At 32.2% G+C, this 21,626-nt stretch overlaps 1 protein-coding gene across 1 annotated transcript in view; it reads right to left on the bottom strand.

Moving 5' to 3' along the window:
* Nucleotides 1-251: 251 nt before the first annotated feature.
* The window catches only part of LOC124354021 (fat-like cadherin-related tumor suppressor homolog), a 120,878-nt gene continuing 99,503 nt past the window's right edge, over nucleotides 252-21,626 (bottom strand). Inside the window, exons 31-46 of the mRNA XM_046804148.1 lie at nucleotides 18,724-18,969; nucleotides 14,346-14,558; nucleotides 13,974-14,168; nucleotides 13,498-13,881; nucleotides 12,895-13,109; nucleotides 12,635-12,769; nucleotides 8,833-8,976; nucleotides 8,201-8,461; nucleotides 6,952-7,280; nucleotides 6,248-6,398; nucleotides 4,608-4,818; nucleotides 3,385-3,592; nucleotides 3,061-3,163; nucleotides 1,730-1,874; nucleotides 1,406-1,474; nucleotides 252-828 (exon numbers count right to left, since the gene is read on the bottom strand). Of these exons, the coding sequence (XP_046660104.1) occupies nucleotides 707-828; nucleotides 1,406-1,474; nucleotides 1,730-1,874; nucleotides 3,061-3,163; nucleotides 3,385-3,592; nucleotides 4,608-4,818; nucleotides 6,248-6,398; nucleotides 6,952-7,280; nucleotides 8,201-8,461; nucleotides 8,833-8,976; nucleotides 12,635-12,769; nucleotides 12,895-13,109; nucleotides 13,498-13,881; nucleotides 13,974-14,168; nucleotides 14,346-14,558; nucleotides 18,724-18,969 (3,131 nt within the window). The 3' untranslated portion in view covers nucleotides 252-706. The remainder of the gene's footprint in view (nucleotides 829-1,405; nucleotides 1,475-1,729; nucleotides 1,875-3,060; nucleotides 3,164-3,384; nucleotides 3,593-4,607; nucleotides 4,819-6,247; nucleotides 6,399-6,951; nucleotides 7,281-8,200; nucleotides 8,462-8,832; nucleotides 8,977-12,634; nucleotides 12,770-12,894; nucleotides 13,110-13,497; nucleotides 13,882-13,973; nucleotides 14,169-14,345; nucleotides 14,559-18,723; nucleotides 18,970-21,626) is intronic.

The following is a 21,626-nucleotide window of genomic DNA, read 5'->3' as shown; positions in this document are numbered from 1 at the left end:
ACTCGTTTTTGGTTTCCTTTTAATGGCTGACCAAAACATTAAATGAAACCAGTAGCAATGTTCCGGTTTCCTACTTTGTTGTCAGCCTTTTAAGCAACCCCATCATGATGTTACGTTCAATAAAGTTTGTCTCAAATATTAAAATTACATGACATTATTCTTCGCAGTTTTTATAGTTATATTTTGTGCCATTTACTCTTCTAATGATATATCCGCATTTACAGTACAGGTACATGGAATAAAAGAAACAATTATAACGAGAAAATATTTAATTTATAATACATAATAAGAAGTTAAAACGTATAAAAATATGTACAGACTTGATCCTAATATGTGTTCGTTTGAGCCATTTGCATCTTAGTTTCAGTCTTTCTAGAGGTTTGATAAAGCCAGTGTTCTTTTACAAATTCAAATGACCATGTATAATCGTGCATTATAAATATAATTTTAATTTACTGTACAAAATGTTTTATGTTTCAAGTTTAAAACTATTATGCAAACACTGGTTTCCTCTTATGTTCGTAAAGATTTTTATATAAAGTTTTCCAAACATCAACAGTTATGTATTAGTGACATTTAAATGGTTTAAATATTGTTGTCATCATTGCAGGATCATCAAAAATTGTCCAACAGTTTAATTCTGGAGTGCTGAAATATATCGATCACATTTTCCCATTAAGACAGATGGTGGTGTTTTCTGCAGACGCTATAACGAAATCTCCGTATGTTCCGGAAGTGTACGTGGTGCTTCCGGTGGAGGAAACCCGTACTCTATCACCTCCTGAGATAGACGATCGTCAAGTTCCGCCAAGTCTCTTGCTGGATCGTCTGAAAAACGTATTACATTACTTGTATTTGGGAATAGGGTTGATACTGACCTAATTAACATATCTCTCTTTTATCTTATACGTAATTATATAGTTATTATATAACAGTACATACTTTAACACCTTCACTGCGTCACGAGTCATGTACTCGTATTTATTTTAGGACGATTGGAGTAATACTAATGTGCGTCTACCTCATTCAATGTGTTACACCTCTAGCTACATTATACGTAGTAAACATCTTCGCCGCAACACAAGTCATAGACTGGCTATAGGACAGCCGGAGTAGTACTAATATACGTCCGCCACAATCAATGTGTTAAGCAGGTCGTTTATCCTCCAAACGTAACTAGTTTTCAACATTATGAATCTACCAACCCTTAGAGTTAAAGACAATATTTAAGCATAGTTAAAGTGTTATTTTAACGAGAGGATAAATAGACCGGACTGCCTACGCTATTTAGAATGCCTAAACAATCATTAACTTCTTTATTGAATACAACAACTAAACTCTAACACCTTTGTAAACGATTGAGTTGTCATGAATTTAAATAGTAAAACATAATTACGTAACTCACCAGGAATGAATGAGTCGGCGGCGTGACAGGTAGCCAAATCGGGAGCTGAACTGTGACCTTGTATTATATCTGTAAAGACAATGCAGCAAAATATGTGATTTTCTTTTCATTTATAAAGTATACCAATTAAAAACCCCAAGTATTTGATTATTTTTACTTTTTTATTGTCATAAATTATAAAAATTTATTTCACTACAGTTGTTTGATATTAATTATTAGTTGTGTTATAATTTAGTCATAAATATTTTTCGTTCACAAAACCATTGTTAATCAAAACTGTACCTGTTTATAAATTACCCTCTTTATAAACATGTATTAACATACCATTTTCCATTTTTGTGACTGGGTTTATGTTCCTTAAATAGTCCAGGGGGATGGTTTCACTCTCCATGCTTGCTCCAGGTGTAGACTCCAGATTGTTGCGGCTGATTGCTCCGTTGTTGGGACTTCCGGTAAAGATTGGTGGTTTCTAAGGGAAAACATTCTAATTCTATAACCAAGACCGATTAATCTACCACGAGTCCCATGGTATGTTATAAAAATCCTTAAAATTACTATAATACCTAATGTTTTGTCTCGTTAACTATTAGGTTTCATAACAACTATGTTAATTTTTATATAACTACAATCACTGATTAAACCCGCTTTTTTAATTTAAGATATATTTCTTGAAAAATCGCATAAATTTAATATATATTCTTGAGTACCTATTTTTAATTTAAATCCTTAAATTATTATCAATCACTACATTTTTCAGATTTTAATTGTCTAAGTATTATAATTAATGTATGAATTTATGGCCACACGATGATCAATAATGGCCGAATCTTTTGTTACAAATGAAGCTTTTAGAATATTGTGTGGATTTTTACCATACTAATAATTTTTTGTTGCTACTTATTTTCCAGGGTTATAAAATTTATTGAATAGTAAAAATAGCACACAATATTTAACAAGCTTTACCTGTAACAAGAAATTGATTTAGTAATCCACCTAGAGTAATTTTTTAAAAGCCTCAAAATTTGAAAAACTTACTAGCAAGACCTAAACTACCCTCCGATGAAACAACCCAAAACTTAAATAAACTTTTTCGCAGCGAACCTTTTTACAATTTTAATTAGTTTTATTTTATTAAATTACACAATTAACGACCAATTTATTTTATGAATTAATATTCCTTGTACTATGCAAAATTATTTACTCTGTAATTCACAATTATTTTTATTGGCATATTATAATTCTTTTGTTCATTATGTTTTGTTAATATGTTTCTAATCTCATAGTACAAATTTATATCTCTTAAAATGACGCATTTTAGACGAAACACGGAAAATTTTCTTGTTTATTGTTTCCTTTTCATTGGAGATACATATATATTATATTATAAATATATAATATAAATTTATTATATATAAATATTGTTTTAATATAATGAGATATAAACTTATTAATACTGTAAAAAATAAAGTTAAGATTACAGTAAGTGTACAAGTTCTAACAGTACTAGGTAAAGCCAAAAGTAGCAAGAAACTAGTTTAATGTTTTAAACAACCACATTAGTTGTTGTAACCTACATTTAAATCCCAGTAATAAGTACAAGAGAACAAGAGAGATAGCATTATCCGTAACATATAGAATAAAGAAAATAAAATTACCTGAGAAGCTTCGAGGTTGCTCAGTTTTGTTTTCTTTTTTATGTAGCAGTTGTGTTTCCCCCAGCTTCCGTATTTCCGGTCTCCGGAACTGCTCTTGTATTTCCTGTAAAACACAACTCTCTATCATTGAACTGTATACCTCAAGCCGCGATTGGTCTTAATGTTATTGTAACCATTGCTTGTAGTAGCGTTTTTAGTCTTAGTCTAAGATTTTAAGACTTGACAAGCACTTACTAAACAAAACAAAGCACTAATAATGATGATTTATCTGAAATCACATGCATTATTATTAAATCGCATGTTACGGTAAATTATTGTACTAACCTGTATAGAACTAAAGCACATATAGTGACTATAATTCCAACCAGTGTGCACAAGTAGGTGACGACATCCGACCATGTTACTGATGACGTCATCGAAGCCGGACATGTTTGATTTGCTGAACAGGGTGGCATGCATGCGAACCCAACCCTCTGTGGCACACATACCTGGAGTGGGGGGCATTGGCATTTTACTTCTTCACAATGTTCCCCTGCAAAGGATTAAGGTACACATTAAGGCCCTTTATGTAATTATATGAAGTTATTCATGCATGTTGCTTCGTAGTTTTAAAAATAACATAGGCTACAAAACGAACTGTACTTTTCAGTGATATAAAATAGGTTATTTCTTAAACAAATATAATAAGAATAAAAAACTAGATAAAATATATTATGAAATGGCATTAAGTAAATTGTGTTAGTTTTACTATATAATCAAAATAGAAAGTCAAACATGCCAGTGATATATAGATTGATAATACTAAGATTACCTCCAACTCTTTTACTGAATTAATGCATTGTTCGACTGTAAGTTTTCGTTCATATAGCCATATAAATTTATCAAACGCATATTAAATTGTACACTAATTTCAGCTCAACATAAAAATTACTTGATATGATATTGTTCTTTCTTCCAATATTATTAATGTATACTGGATAAAAACTGTTTAATATAAATAATATATAATCTAATTGATTTATTTCTTTTGAAACTATTAAAACAGATGTAACAACAAAATAGTCATTAGCCATAAAAAACAATGAAAATAAATATATAGTTCATTACATTAAAACGTTAAATAAACTAATATTACTCATTTTATTAACTGAGAACTGTTTCCGAATGGGCTTTGTAGCCTTAATTACAACTTCAAACTGAACGGAAACATTGAATGAAACTTGAATGAAAACAATAATAGAAACTAAATAAAACTGAATCGTGGTTGTACTGAGTACATTTTCTATATTAAAATACCAGTGTACATCACTTTTAATATATAGATTTTGTTGAGCATAAAGTTAATTTCTTACAACTATTTTCTCCACGAAAAAGTAATAATATTATATTAAGCTTAAAAATTTTATTTTAATTTCTGTTCAAGTAAATGGTCACGAAAATATGGAAAATAATTAACACTATACAAAGTTTAATATTGTGAAAACAGGTGTTTTCTTGTTTAAATTTAATACCATATTCACATATTCTAATTAAAGAAAAACACGAACCTGCATATCCCATGGAGCAGATACAATAGTATGCCAGGGAATGACTAGGAGTAACAAACGTTAGACCGGGAGCGGAGAAGATATTGGTCCTCTCTGGCATCATCTGTAACTGTCTCTGGCAGACTCCACCATTCATACAATCACACTGAGGGGTGGTTCCAACCAACCCCGTAGAGACCATCACTTCTCGTACCACTGCCAAGTCCGCTCCCTAAATTAAAATGTCTCACGATAAATATATATCTATATTTTCTAATAACATAAAGTAATAATAAATATACATGGATTTATTTTTCTTTTTTAAGTTAATAAGTATTTTTCTAGATTTGTTGTTCATAACGTTAGTTCTAATAAAAGAAAATGAAGATAAAGAAAATTTAATATAATTGGGTGATTTTTAATGGCGAGCCTTTGAACTTATAGGCCGAAAATTTAATAGGTTGAACAAAGCTTAGCCTAGCACTGGAAAACTTTCATTTCAGTCTGTCTTTTCCTCCATTTGTCTGTCTGTCAGCACAATATATCGAAAACGGACCGACTTAAAGAATACATTTTGCATTGAAATTCCATGCCAACCAGAGGAATTTGGCTGAAGCCTGTCATTTTATATATTACAATAATTTCTGAAGGGACGTAAAAATTAATTTTTTGTATGATCTTGCAAATAAAATTATCTACAGACTAAATATTTAGCAATTTAACCACAGTTAATCTTGTCACGCTGTACGTCCTGCTGATTCATATTCTATTTAAAATTTAAATGTTATTACATTAACTTTTCTAATTACTTAATTTGCAACCTCATAATGTATATCACAACATTCTTACAAGAATAAGGATTGCTTATACCAGCCATATAGGAGTGAATGGACATTTCTAACTTTAATACAACAGGAAATTATGTATTATTTTACTAAAAAGAATTTCTTTAAATAATTGTATAATGTCTAATTGTAAATCATGTTTTCATGAGTTTAGAGATTTATAAAGATAATGTATATCATAGGATAGTTAAATAATGACAGTCGATATATTTTCTGGTCTAATCAACTCCTTCAATACAGATTTATGTAAACATAATTTTCAAAGGAAAAATATTCTCATAGCTATAGCGGCCTAATAAAATTTTGATCTTTTAACTTTTAGTCTGATATAATGATAGTCTTGGAACACTGCCCATATTTAACGTATTTACACTAGCATAGTGGAAAAATAAGAAGAGGAGAAGCAGAAACAATAATTGTTGTTGGTTGACACATACAATTATTGCGTTTTTGTTACTAAAAACGTAGCTAAAATTATTTTGAAACACATTTCATGTGTTATGTTGGAGAAGTTTGATAACCTAAAGCATAATGTTATGCCATGTATGAGTTCACATGATTTAATACAACATTGCAATATATTTGTAACTCGAGTTATGAGGAGGAATATAACCGAAAGATAGACTATAGGAAATAGTTTAAAATATGAGATGTGTCAGAGAAGAAGGAAAAATTGGCTTCATTGTTATTCGTGAAATTGGTATCAAAGAATGGCAAAGGTGATCCTAAAAGATGCGTTTCTGTCTCAACAATGGCATTTATCACTTATACTTAAGTTTACACCAGTTTCATCAATTCATGAATTCCATAACTTACCCCAGTCACGGCAATCAACACTCCAATTGTCGAGTTCTGAATGTCTTGAATACTGATGAGGCTTACATCTCTCAAGAACGCGGATCTCAGAGTTGACAGAAACACTGGAAGCCTCGCCACCAGTATTTCTTGTCTCATCTTAGGCGACAGTCTGAAACCACGATTGACTAATGAGTTTAAGACGATCTAACGTAGAATCTGTGGTGGCTGACAAGAATATTTGCAGTACACGCAAACACGTGAGTATTCAAATCCAATGTAAATTAATGCGTAGTACAATTAATTAATCGTTTGCAAACGGTTGTACAAAAAATGTCTTCTATCGTTCTTTAAAAATAATTTTAAATAATTTCCTAAATTAATAAAATATAAAAACTTAAAATTCAATAGAGAAATGTATACGATCAGTTAAAATACTAAAAACGAAGAAGCTAAACTACTTTCTACAGTGACTAAGATCTTTTTACCTTCCATTAGTTATCAAATACCCCGAAAAAGACTTTTGAATTCTTATTCAAAATTACGCAAATTTTAGACTGATGCATATGATTTGCCCTAAATATAGTTTTTTTTAAGTACTTATGTTTAGTGTCTGGCAGTATTTTTTACTATATAAATCTGGTATATCAATAAAATAATCGATTTTTATCTATAGTATGCTTGTTTAAGAGGACATGTAAAACTATATTGCGCTCTAAAATTACCTAATATAAATAGATGATTGTAACATGTCTTGCAAGAGAAGTTCGACAGTCACCGACACCAAACTGGAAGTGCTAAACTTTCCGTCTGTGACTGAGACATTAACTGAGTAGACTCCTGGTGCGAGGTTACTTCTAGCCTTCAGGACCCCTAGGCGAGGATCGATCGTAAACAGCGGGGTTCCCGAGACAGAGTACTCCAGTTTGTCATACGGGTCAAGGTCTGAGGCGGCCACGAGACCCAAGTCACCTCCTTGCCATTGGTGCTCGTATACCCCGACCCATACCCACAGAGGGACTATGCTCGGCGGGTGTTTTGATGGTTCAACCACCTGAAATATTACATGTCCATTGTTAAATAGTATACTTAGTAGTAAACAAATTAACCTGCGCAGACATCACTTTTCTGTCCTGCTCATTGTGGCAAAGGAGGAGGCTAGATGCCGAATAAACACATGTACTCACTTATATATCTTTATTACTTTTAATGCACAGAGCGGACTAGGCGATAGGGCAGTCCGAAACGCTATTTGTAGCAAACACAACAAGTCACAACCGTCATAAAATCATCTAACCTACCATTTAGGATATGTGAAAGAGGGAAAGATTATATAATATTTCTATTTATCGGCTTCTTATCTTTCAACTACAATTCAAATCTTTTCCTATACAAATAGTGTTTATTTTTTTTATATCTTGTTTGATAAAAATATTTAACGATACATTTTTAAGTTGACTGACTTCGTGATAGATCTGTAAGTAAGGATTTCAAGACTTCAGTGAAATTTTACATATCCATTGTGGCCCGTTACGTGTTCAATTAAAATTATTCTTGCAATTATAAAGTTCATGTAAAGAAAAATCTTTAACAACAAATTATCATCTAATGTTTTTTTATAATTGTATAATAACCTCTGAATAGCCACTTAATTAGTGAAGCACTCACCTTACTGTAATTAGGTATTATATTTTTAATTATTAAACTTAGCGACATATAAATTATTTTAAAAATCTATTAAAATTATACTCCTATTTCTAGCAATTCACATGACAATCAAACTGAAATATATTAACTACTACATTAAACTTATAGCCAACGAATTTGTTTGCACAAGAAACAGGATGTCTATAATTTTACCATCATAACATTCAAATATTTTTTCAGTAATTTAAGTTTTTAATACCATAGCTACCTATAATAATCTTACTTTTCATGCATATTTTATTTATCAATATTTTAATCATATCCAACCTTTATGTATATCCAAGTTGAGGAGTGCAACACGGGCAGCCTTCCACCGTCCTCCACTTTGATGGTCAACTTGAATGAGTCGCCTAGTCGGACACTAAGTTTGTCTGTAGTCCTCAGTGTTCCATCCGGGTCCACACGGAACATCTCTTTCTCGTTGCCGGAAGTCAGGTGGAATGAGAGTGGAGTAAAAGAAGATTGATCCAGCTGGTCAGCGTCCGAAACAGCAAAGTGGAAAACTGCCCAGCCTGGCAAGCGGTCAGCCTGTACACAACACGAAATATGCAATTACAAAATTATGTCATCCAATTTTCATATGAATTATCTTATCGTTGTTGCTTATGGTGTATAAACTATAAATTAAACACGCAAGATCGGCCACAATCTTGATACAAGTCAATTATTTAATAGATAAAGTTGCGTAGTTGGCTGGTAGAAGACACATGATATAAACTCATGGTATTGCAAAGTAAAATCTTAACGTTCGTTTTATTCCACCATACGTTATATTTCTATGTTATAAATATAAGTGTATCAGTCTATTTAATGTAAATTAATAAAGCTTTTAACATTCTCCCTTAAGAAGACATTTCTTAATTTTTGGTTGAAAATATTATTTGAAATATACAATTCACCTGTAACACTGCTGTGGCGTTGGGGTGCAGAAATATTGGTGGATTGTCGTTCACGTCCAAGACATCTATGGTAACTGTGGCAGTGGACGATAGAGCTGGAATGCCCTGATCTGTTGCCAACACCAGCACGTCGTGTCTGGCTACCTGTATCAATATTGCGGTAAAAAGGTCAGTAGATATTAAAAAGGTCAGCACTTCCAAAACTGTCTCTATTTTAGTAGCAGATCTGAATAGCATAAACTTAACTCAGTCTGTTGCCTAATACGATTATGATTATTGTACGAAGAAGTTTGCTATTTCACATCTCAAGAGATCTTTAGTGGTAAATTAAGGCAAAAAACCAAGATTAAACAACCATAGGAGTAATTTAGGTGATTAAACTAACATTAAACTATACTTATTTGCTACTTACAGTACTCGCAAAGAGAGATCAAACTGAAATATTAAAAGGAATATGAACACTTAAGGACACGGAAAGTTATATTTTAATCACTGGAAGCAAATGAAAAAACTACAGCTGAACACGCTAACTAGGTAGTGTAGACGTTGCTAAGAAGGTTAAATTTAATTCTTGGAAAACTTCTTTTAAAAGAACATTATGCTCTCTTTAAAATAAAGTTTAACAACTTTTCCATCTTTAAGTTATGTAACGTATTATATTTTTAACTAACAACAGATTCTTGAGTGGTTGGATTGATTTTTCATAGTTTACTATTACTATTTTTAACTAATAGGATACGGTAATATCCCAATACATGTTAAAATAACCAGTAAATAAAAATATTGTAATAATATATAATAATAATAATATAATATATAAATTCTATATTATAATATACAATATATAATATATTGTAATAATATTGTTTTATACATATACAAATTTATTATAAATATATAAATTGTATAAATGGCAATAGCCTTATTTCATTTCAATAAACATTGAATCGCAAAAAGTACTTGCGCCGCCGGGACTCGAACCCGGATCTCTCACTTGTCGAGTGAATGTGCTACCATTACACCACAGAGCGCTTAATTTTTCCGATTCAATTATTTTGTATTTGGCCGTATCTGTTACATATGCGTTTAAATAAGCAAACTAACATATGATCAGAAAACTAAATACCTGTCAAACGACTTTTATTTACATTAAATTGTTTAAATGGCAATAGCCTTTTTCAGCAGATTCTCTACCAAAAAACAATAATTTAACAAAACTGCAGCAAAAAGCTAAAAATCCTTTAAAAAATAACAAGGACATAATAATACTTCCTGCTGACAAGGGGGATATGACTGTAATAATGAATATAAAGGATTATATTGCTGAAGCAGAAAGACAACTGAGTGACACAACTACTTATAAAATTTTAAATAGAGATCTTAATGAAGAATTTTGTTCAAAAATATCTAATTACATAAAGAAAAATGCCTTAGAAGAAAACTTAAGTGATCATTCCATCAACTTACTAATAAATAAATCTCAGAAAACACCAACATATTGCCCAAAATCCACAAGAATATTTCAAATCCACCAGGAAGACCAATTGTAGCTTTAATATCTTCTCCAACTGAGAGAATTTCTTCTTTTGTTGATGACCATTTAAAATAATTTGTGACTAACCTTCCTTCATTTGTGAAAAATAGTAATGATTTTTTGCACCTTGTGAAAAATGTAGCTCAACCTCTTCCTAAAAATACTAAATTAGTAACAATCGATGTTCAATCATTGTACACAAGTATTGAACACCAACTAGGAATTGATTCTGTTAGATACTACTTAAACAAACGACCCAAAATTACACTTCCTTCGTCAGATTTTCTTTTAACATTAATAAATTTCATTCTAACTATGAATTGCTTTAGGTTTCAAAATAACTTTTATCTACAGCAAAAAGGGACAGCCATGGGAACAAGAATGGCTCCTTCTTATGCTAATCTTGTCATGGGCAAGCTTGAACATGATTTTCTAGAAACACAAACATACAAACCCATATTTTGGAAACGTTACATTGACGATATCTTCATGATATGGACATATAGTAACGAACAATTGCAACATTTTTTACAATCACTGAACACTTTCTGCAACTTAAAATTTACGTAGGAGATATCTGATTCAATTGTGAGTTTCCTGGATATAGATATTTTATTGAAAATCAGAAGTTGAAAACTAAGATCAATATAAAAAACACCAACACATTGCAATATCTACATTATGACAGTTGTCATCCATCCCATGTCAAAAGATCCATTCCAAAGAGTTTAGCTAAAAGAGCCCAACATTTATGCAGTGACAAATATCACTTAGAACAATATATTGATAATTTATTATCAGCATTTTCCAAAAGGGGTTATCCACGAAAACTTTTAAACAACAAACTGAACACCAAATCACTATCAATTGGAACAAGTAAATCTAAATTTGACAATAATGATCCAAAGTTTTTAACAAAATACCACCCAGGACTTTATAAAATTAACAATATACTTCGAGTAGCATACAGTTTATTGGACAGCTCTGCTTCAACTAAGAACATATTCAAATACATTCCAAAAATAAGATTTAGAAAACCACCAGTTTTGAAAAATATTTTAGTCCATCCAAAATTACCTAAGCACAAAGACCAAGAAAACATGACAGTTGGGTCACATCCTTGCAATAAACCCAGTTGTTTAGTTTGCAACATGTGCTCTACTTCAAAAACATTTACAAGTAGTTCTACACAAAAATCATACAGTATATTTGAAGACTTAACATGTGAATCAAAAAATATTGTTTACCAAATTCAGTGCAAGTTATGCCCTAAAGATTATATTGGTTCAACGATAAATTCTCTTAGAACAAGGATGACTGGGCACAGGTATGCATATAAACATAAAACAACAGAGCAACCTGTAGTGGCACATGGCTTAATACATAATTTAAATTTTGAAGAAACATTTTCAGTGAAACCAATTAGAAAAATATCACAAAATTTAAGTACACACAGTCTGAGAACCATGGAACAAGCCCATCAACTCGTCACTAAATCAAAATTTCCAAGTGGATTAAATTTAAGGTGACTTAGTCAACAAAGTGAATTTATAAAATTAAATGTTCACCATTGTACATAATTCATTCTTATTTTTCATTTTCTGTGTTGATGTTTTATGTTTATTCTGTTCTTATAGCCCTATTTATATAATTTTTGTAATTTCCTGAAGACGGCTTAAGCCGAAATATAGAGAATGTTTATTACAATAAATGAAGAATTCTTATTGAAGATTTATATATATATATATATATATATAATATATATATAATTTATATATATATATAATATAAATAGCACATTCACCCGGCAAGTGAGAGATCCGGGTTCGACTCCCGGCGGAGCAAGTACTTTTTGCGATTCAATGTTTATTGAAATTAAAATAAGGCTATTGCCATTTATACAATTTAACGTAAATAAGTTATTTGACAGGTATTTGGTCTTCCGATCATATGTTAGTTTGCTTATTTAAACACATATGTGACAGATACGGCCAAATACAAAATAATTGAATCGGAAAAAGTAAGCGCTCTGTGGTGTAATGGTAGCACATTCACCCGGCAAGTGAGAGATCCGGGTTCGACTCCCGGCGGAGCAAGTACTTTTTGCGATTCAATGTTTATTGAAATTAAAATAAGGCTATTGCCATTTATACAATTTAACGTATATATATATATATATACATTATAACGCATTTAAAGCGCGGTAAACAGAAGATTTACTATTATTATATTATTTCTATGCAATATGCTGTGGTTTTTGTAACTCACATTTTCTCTGTCTAGGTGACTTCCAACCATAAGAACTCCTGAGAGTGAGTCTATACCAAAATATCTCCTGGAGATTTCATCAAGTGAAAAGAGAACCAACCCGTTACGTCCAGAATCCACGTCATCTGCATCTACCTGAAAAAATATAAATCATGTTTAGACAAATGTTTTTCTTTTTAAATATAGTTACATTCAGATTTTCATATTTTTGTCATGAAATAACATTCTAATTGAAGAATAACTCTTTTCGAGGAAGGTACCTTAAGGATCATCTGACCGACCTCGACGTCCTCTCGTATTTGTAGCGTGTATCTGGTTATCTTGAATATCGGAGGATTATCATTTGCGTCAAGGACAGTGACGTTCACAGAGACGTAGCTTGTTAAAGAGGAGTCGCCGACACTCGTGGCGAGGATAAGCAGTTGGTACACCTGACGGGACTCAAAGTCGAGTGTTTTACACGTGGATAATGCACCTAAGCAATAAGGTAAAAACAATAATTTTGATTATAGCTTTTTAGAAACGATAGATAAAATGTTACAAATTCTAATCCTATGTGCAATGTACGATTGTTTACTTTTTTACAATATGATAATTTAATACATTTTATAAATAGTTTCTAAAAAAATCAAATAAAAGAATAATGATACAGACGAAGGATTGCAACGGAACTAAAAAAAATACTATACGATCTCATTAACGGTTGTATAACTGATATAATAATACATAAAGTGTCTAAAGTAGATTACTTTGAAGTTTCAAAGGTAGACCATTTATAAATGAGTATTATGAAAACTCTGAATATGGTATTGTAATCTTAGTATTGAGAGAGTGTATGTATATTATAATTAAGTGCAACATACCGGTTCGTTTGTCGACGTCAAATTCCCCGTGGCCGTTGCCTTCCAGAATAGTGTATATCACGTTGAATTTTCTTTCAACATCATCGGAGAATGCTTTAATATCCAAGAGAGAGGTGAAAACAGGAGTGTCTTCGGATACAGACACATGGTAGGCACCGGAAACTAACAGAGGGGGATCATCATTCATTCCCAGAACTATGACTTGAAGAGTCGTAAGTGACGTCAGGGACGGTCTGCCATGATCTGACACTTTTGCAGTGACGTAATGCACGGATCCTGGAGAGCTCTGGAGGGGCCGGATAAGGCTCAAAATGCCAGTATCTGAAGACACGTTGAACAATCCTGCAGAATCTACCAATGTGTAGTGGACTTGACGGTTTTCACCTAAAAGTACATTGACAACAATGATGAATAAGTTCTACAACTTGTAAAGCAATTGTATGTAAAAAAATCTAAACAAACTTGAAATATCATACCTTCGTCAAAGTCTAGAAATTGCAATTTGGTGACGATCATCCCAACTACTGCGTCTTCCGTCATAGTAATCGTTTCGTTATTGATGGTAAATGATGGCGAATTATCGTTGACGTCTTCTATCTTCATTTGGATTCTGGAAGTGCATAACCAGTCGGGATGAGTGGGGTCTAGAGCTGTGGCTTCCAGAAGGTAACCTGGAATTCGGAAATTAGAAGTAATGTAAATTTATAAGATGGAAAACAGTTTAAGTTATACCAATAAAAACTATTATCATTCCATATAGATTTATATTCTCACATATCTTGTATACTTACTCTTTACTACAGAGTATGACAGTTTATTATTTCAAATTAGTTGTTAGGAGAGAATACCTGACGAAGTCTCCCTGTCCAAGAAATGCCGAAGGCGAACCTCGCCGTGATTGTCAATAGAGAACTTCTCCGATCCTAATCCAGAAAGTCTATAAATAAGATTCGTTTCCAAATCTGGATCTGAAGTGAGCACTGTAGTAACCAAGTAGCCGGGAGATTGAGATTCTAATATGGATACGTTGTATATGGGATGCAGACAGCGATGGCGTTCGTCTGAAATTTTCCAGATAATATGATATACCAGTAAGAACCTTTTTATCACTCTATATGGTAATGGCCTACTTTGATCACACTTTGATACAGCTGTGATCGCTTATCTCGTAGTTAATGCATCTATTTTTTATCTTATACCGAACATTAACAGTTATACACATTAACATTACCTATGTAAATAATACTTTCCGTAAGTAAATATTATGTTACGTGTATAAAAAAATAAATAATTGAAATTCCCGTTTTGTCCAAGAACAGCCCTTGTTACAAAATGAGAAAAAGCAGTAACTTTATTTAGTTACAAAAGTTTATTTATAATACAGTAAAACCCTAAAATACATAGCATAAAAGTATTCTGATATTTATTTTGACAGTCCCGTGTTTAAACAGGACATTAAGCAACAAAATAAATTAAAATATAGTGTTACATTCACGTATTGAAGAATAATTGGCACACTAGTAAATGTCAGATAGCATATTAAAAGATTGTTGTGCCTTTTAGCATCGCTATAAAACATTTCGTGTAAAGCCCACTTTTAAAATGTTATTTCAGCTACGTCAGCTGATTTCACTCTCCCAAACATTATTTTTGCTTAGTAGACAATTTCTTTTCTATTTAAGTATATCTTTTATCATAAAACAAGAGAGCCAATTGACATTTCAGCTTTTTCCAGTACTATATTAACGATTTAGCCATTATTAATGATGTTTATTTATTATAATATAAAAGCTGGAATTTTGTTTAACTAACAAATTTTATTTTTTATTGCAAACCTAAAATACAAAGTGCAAATTTAAATTTATCAGTGTGATTCCGCTACCTTTTTTGATAGACCTATATTCAAATAGCCGTTTTAGTAATATAAAATACCGTTATATTTCTGTATTGCAAAATAATTATCAGACTGGGAAATGTCAGAAAATAAAAAAATATTTCGTAAGATTTTTTGCATTGCTAGGAAAAGTATCGTTCAATTCTGGTCTCGAAATTTTTTATTGTGGATCTAGATAGCATTCTACACGCTCGTCTTCGCCTGTCGGGGAGCTGCAATCTCGTCACGCAGTACGTCGCTTGCAAGACCATTAATGAAATAAACTAGTTCTTTTATATCCTAGATAGATATTTAATGAATAAATTTTAAAGAATTATGTTACTAAGTTTGTGAGAATCTTTTAAAGAAACAAGCAAAGAAACAGTCAAAAGTTAAAAATATACAGCCTAAGTTGCACAACTACACTTAGAAACTGCTGGAGCCATCTGCAAACTTTTCTGCTGCAGTTGTCCCTGATATAGGTCATTACAAGTGTTCTTTTATAGCACACTGACAACTATACAATCGGGTAATCAATCAAATATATATTTTTAATTTTCATTAGTAAATTTATAACTACACAATATCCCAACTCCTGAAATCGTCTCCAGAAATTCATAAGTGGCTTTTGGTTTTAAAAGTATTGTTGTAGTACTTTATCAACAAAACAATTATTTTATTATACAACAGGGACCAGCTACAAGATACAATATATGTACCTTAGCATTAGCGAATCATATTACTCGAAGGGTATATGCCATTTTTACATCTGGTATATTTACACGTTATGTAGTCTAACTATTCGCAAGATAATCACTGGAATGTTTTTATCTATACTTCTATAATTGAAATTTTACTTGAATCTTGAATTATGCAAACAAACATTAAATCTTTGTAAAGGAATTGCACAGTTACTCTATGGTTTGCAGAATAAAAATTGTCTTAACGGGTTGTCTATCTCTATGTCCACAAAAAATCTGTAAAATGAAATGGGCGCTAGATTTGAAACCTTTCATGTAACCTCAGTCGATTGTTGAGTGACACGTGGCGTAACATACTCCTAAATCGTACTCAGTTACTTGTAAACCTTAATTTATATTGATTATAATATGCCAATATTAAGGAATCAAAAGAATTGCATGGCAAGCTTTATAATGTATTATAGCTTTATAAATAGTTTTGGATAAAAAAATTGTAAATATCATCAACATAAAAGTAACAAAATGTAAGTAAATAAAAAACTGAACACAAAAAATGTATTAACTTACAGTTTAAAGCGAATTTTGTTTCACTTAGTATGATTATTCAATTTGGTTAAAAATTGTTAGCAGAGTATTAGCGAAGCCTATTATCTGAGGGTTGGAAAATGGCTATTTTTCTCTGTCTACCTATACACAAGATAAAATGAGGATAGAAAAATGTTTCATAAATTATATAAACAGAAAATACAGATAATGATATATTTGTCCATTAATTCAAGTGCTTATTTGATTATAATTGCAAGATTCAAAAAATCATGAACACAAATAATTCTTTTTGGGTTCTCAGTGGCTTTAATAGAATTTAGGGCATGATTTTAAAACTAAATAGATTTTTTTAATACGATTTACAAGCCCAAAAATGGACTCAAGTATTTTGCATTGGCTTCTGGGTTGAAAATCCAAATTCACACGAAACCCTCGAAACCGTTGTGGGGCGTAAAATAAAAAAATATATTTATGTAAATACATACCTTACTTAAGAGTTTAAATAGAATAACCACGATAAAAGGCTAGTAACGAAAACGCCTTTCTAGGTTCGTCAGCGCTAGATAGATTTTTTTATCACCAATTTCATCACCGAAAATCTATGTTTTATGCCAGATCCATGATATAAGCCCAAAACCCCAACTAAGCTACCTTCACCTATGCTGCAGGTGCTAGGACCAATGAAGAGGTTTGGTTTTTTCCTATGGCACTTTTAATGACTAAGTCTGTATTTACAAAATTCCCAACAAATTTTTCCCCCAATCCGTACCACGTCCGAAAGCTAGAGACCTTGTTCCACCATCTTTATATGCGCATACCCTTAAAAAGCTACTGATGGTCTGTAAATGCCAATCACTTTACACACCCAAAAGGTATCAAATAATTCCTTCAATTGCGTAAAAGGTTTGACCGTTTAGAATCCCTGCCGATCATGCTTTACAGTACTTTACCATCTACAGCCCAAGGCTACGAGAAGCTGCCAATACCAATGTTTAACTCAGATCTCTCCGGTCAACAGTATTCATTGGAAAATTTCGCTGCCTCGCTCAACTCCGCCCATACATACTAGGTTCAATCCGCAAACTCAATAACCCTCATACCGGATTAGTCCCACTTACCGTCCAGGTTCCAGTCTTAAAGGGCCATATTTGACACTTTCCCACTACAACTATGCATCGTACCAAATGTCCACCAGCGAATTGTTCATATGGGTACCCTACTCTATGACACCCGTTGGTCATAATTGAAATTTAGCAAGTCCCTGTAGGTCCATGGAATTCGAGTGAGCGTTAAAACATATTTTTATATTGGCTTTATTTAGAACAATATATTACGGCAACGAGAAAATTATTTAATAACAAAATCTCTAACTTAACTGAATAAAGTCATTTTGTATTTTAAGAAGAGACATAGACACAATATGTTTTGATGTAACTTTAACATTAATATTTACCAATTACGTACTCGAACCATATTCAAATTTATAACTTATATTTTAAATACTTATTACCAAAATTCAAAACAGGTTTGCCTTGAACAAATTATAATCAGTTTTATCTCTTTTAGTATAGAATATTAAGTGTTAACTACACATTGTTAAACACTCATTGTTAGGTTTAATAAGTGTCGTACATTTTTATAATCTATAGTAACTTAGATTGATAACTCGATAACGAATTCAGTTATTGAACTTTTTTACGTTTTGGTTTACAATCACTAAGAATTCTTGATATATACACCTGTCTATCTATCTGCCTATGTGAGTTCACGCATGACTTCCCATAAATTAAATGAACTATATACGTTTTGCATGTATCTTCAGCGGAGCCTAGGAAGCTAATTCTTATGATATAGCTTATTTATACCTTGTTATATCGTCTTGGACAAATATTTTTTGATTGCACCATTCACAAGAATATAATAAATAACAATACATGGAAATAAAATATAATATGTAATACCTATTGAATCTGACATTTATATTCCATTACATGATATAATATTTTCCTTTTGGATACAACGCTCCTCAAATTATTTTAAAATATGAAATCTAGTATTCAGAAATATATGAAGACTTACTTTAGTTAACAGTGCATATCTACATACCGTTTACGTCAATAACAAGAACGTTGACACGGGTAGTTGCGGTAAAGACACCATCACTCGCTGTTACATTCAAGACATAGCTGGGAGTCTTCTCCCGGTCTAAAGGCCACAACAACACAAGCTCAAAGTTCGCAGTGACTCCGAAGGTAGGATCCCCTGTATCCCAGGTGAGGGTACCACGATCCTTGTCTGGGTCTGTCAGGGCTAGTTGTACCAGGACACTTTCTAATGCTGCGTCCTCTTTCACTGTGAAATGTATAACTATTATATAACATGTTATATCACATATAATATTATCTAAATATTTATTAATGTAATGAAAATAACTAAAACCTTTTAAAAGGGTTTTAGTAGCGAGCCTAAGAAATTGAAATAGGCCATTTATTTAGACGAATTTGTAACCCAATATTTACTCTTATCTCGTAACATTGCTTTAATTTATTAAATACTAGCTGCTACCCGCGGCTTCGCACACAATCTTTAGAAAAGTCTTTATATTACTTAGTAAAAGCAATTATGCGCGATTAGCCGTGGGTAACAGCTAGTTCGTCAATACATTCGTAGTATTTTATAACAAAAACTCTTGAATTTCAATAAAATACCAATTACAACCAGATACCCAGTTACCCACGGCTTCGCACGCGATTTCCTGCAGAAAAATTGGGATATAGGAGGCATATTTCTTTTGAACGTCCTTATTACCCTTCTGAGATAAAGTCACTGAAAGATACTCCAATGTCATGAACTATTTAAGATTTAAATTTAAAGCAGTCTCAATATGCACTTGTGAAATAACTGGAATTTTTCTCTAATATTCTATGATTTTTGTATACAATTGAACTATATTAGCCCAGAGTGGACATGAGTCAAAAGTCGAATTCATTTGCACACATACGATGTAATAAATGACAGCGCTCAATGTAATTTTGAAACGAAAATAGGCATATATTAGGTACATATTATTACAGTCTAATGATTATGAGCTCCAGATGTTAAACGAAATTGCTTATGGTTTTTATTTTAGGCTTTGCGCGTATATCACTTCTGGATCGAATTATTTATACTGATATATCCGATGCCATTATTGAGCTTGCTTTGTTGTTTCGATCGAGAGAATATGTATGCACGGAGTTCTGAGAACCATACTTCTGTAAAAAAAAACTAAGGTAGGTTTTATAACATTCTTTATATTTGTAGCCAACGTAAGATAGTAATTTTGATATCTGCATTGCTCTTCTGATCAAGCACGAGTATGGTTTATATTAGAAAAATATTGCAGTTAAAGGTGAATTTTTACGTAAGATTTGAATTGCATTATCTGGATAGTAAAGTCTATGCTTAACAGTGATTGCAGAAACAGTTGAAACAAAATTTGCTGTTTCTCTTAAGCTTACTCCATGCTTTAAAACTATAAATGTAAAGAAATTTAAAATGTTAATTAAATGATATAAACATATATTTCCTTTGTTGCATTATATATGTTTACAAAGAACAGCTGATTCAATTTGAACAGGCCCTTTCACTTAATAACATATTATGTTTGCTGTAATGCATTTCTTACCGATATTTCCGTAACTTTTAGAGACCAGTGGGGCGGAATCCTGAATCGGGAACGGGATAAAAAGTATCCTATGTGTTTCTCTCAGTTCTTAGCTACGTCCCTACCAATTTTCAGCCAAATAGGATCAGCCGTTCTTGACTTATAAATAGTGTAACTAACGACTTTCTTTTATATATATAGATGCTGGGCATGTTTATTTAATAGATGATAAAGATGAAATCTGTTACTTACTCTTTCTTATCGCAAGAGGACAACTAACAGTTGTATTAGCTTATTTTTGTTGTTATTATTTGCTGATTACGATCGCCGTAACGAAACCTCTCCATCAGAATTGCCTGAAAATTCTGTTTGTATTATAAATCTCAGTCCCGTGCGATAAAAAGCCGACAGATTGTTCTTGATCACGAATGTATTTCATAACGTAACTGAAATACTGGTGCATCTTCTACCTTATATCAGTACAGAGCAACAAATAAATATGTAGAAGAAACACTGAAGTGCCTAAAATATTCTGTATGTGTTAGGTTGGAAGTCTGCCTCCGTAAAATTCAATATAGCACACAGCCAACACTCCCTGATTATTCTTGGACATTTATTGTGCCTCCGAGTATTCTAATTCAACATAATGTATAACATGTCCAGGAGTCCTAAATATCAAAAAAGGATAATATAATATCCTTCAATAGGCTCTGGATTTCATTATAGCGTTATAACGAGAGATTAGTTTCAATCAATTCTTATTTATTATCTCGATAATGTATTATAAATAACTTTCAAGGCTTACTTATTTTTTATTTCAACGGTCAACACCTATTTACATTTAACATAAATCGTAACATTACATTCCAAGTGGCAGAAGAAAACCGGAATACATTTAAGTACCGGGTCATCGAAAAAAGTGGCCTTCATTTTGATTCTTTATTGTAAACGAAATAGTTAAGCATTGTGCGCGAAAAAAACTTCATAATGCAGACAAATTGTTTGAGTTTTAATTCCGTCACTGGGCTGACCTTGAAGTGAGCTCTGCGCATGCGCAGATTTGGCGCACATCAACTTTCGCCATTCCAGTCAGAAAAGGCATCGCAGTCATGGCAAGTGTGCAGCAAAAAAGCTCAGTCTGTTTTGTGGTATGCTGAAGTCAGTGAATCTTGTGCAACGACGTTTTCGCCAAACTTATGGCCTAAACCCACCTATTGGTAAACCTATTCTTCGTTGGTATAGGCAGTTCAAAGGTAGAGGAAGTGTAGACATAAAAAAATCGCTCGGCCGGCCTAGAACATCTGAAGAAAATGTGGAACTTTAGAGGCAGTCGTGCTTGCGTAGCCCTAAGAAGTCCGTAGCT

This window comes from Homalodisca vitripennis, chromosome 2, assembly GCF_021130785.1.
Source record: "Homalodisca vitripennis isolate AUS2020 chromosome 2, UT_GWSS_2.1, whole genome shotgun sequence".
Lineage (NCBI taxonomy): Eukaryota > Metazoa > Arthropoda > Insecta > Hemiptera > Cicadellidae > Homalodisca > Homalodisca vitripennis.
The sequence above is the reverse complement of the archived record's forward strand: the minus strand, read 5'-3'. Positions and strand labels throughout refer to the sequence as shown.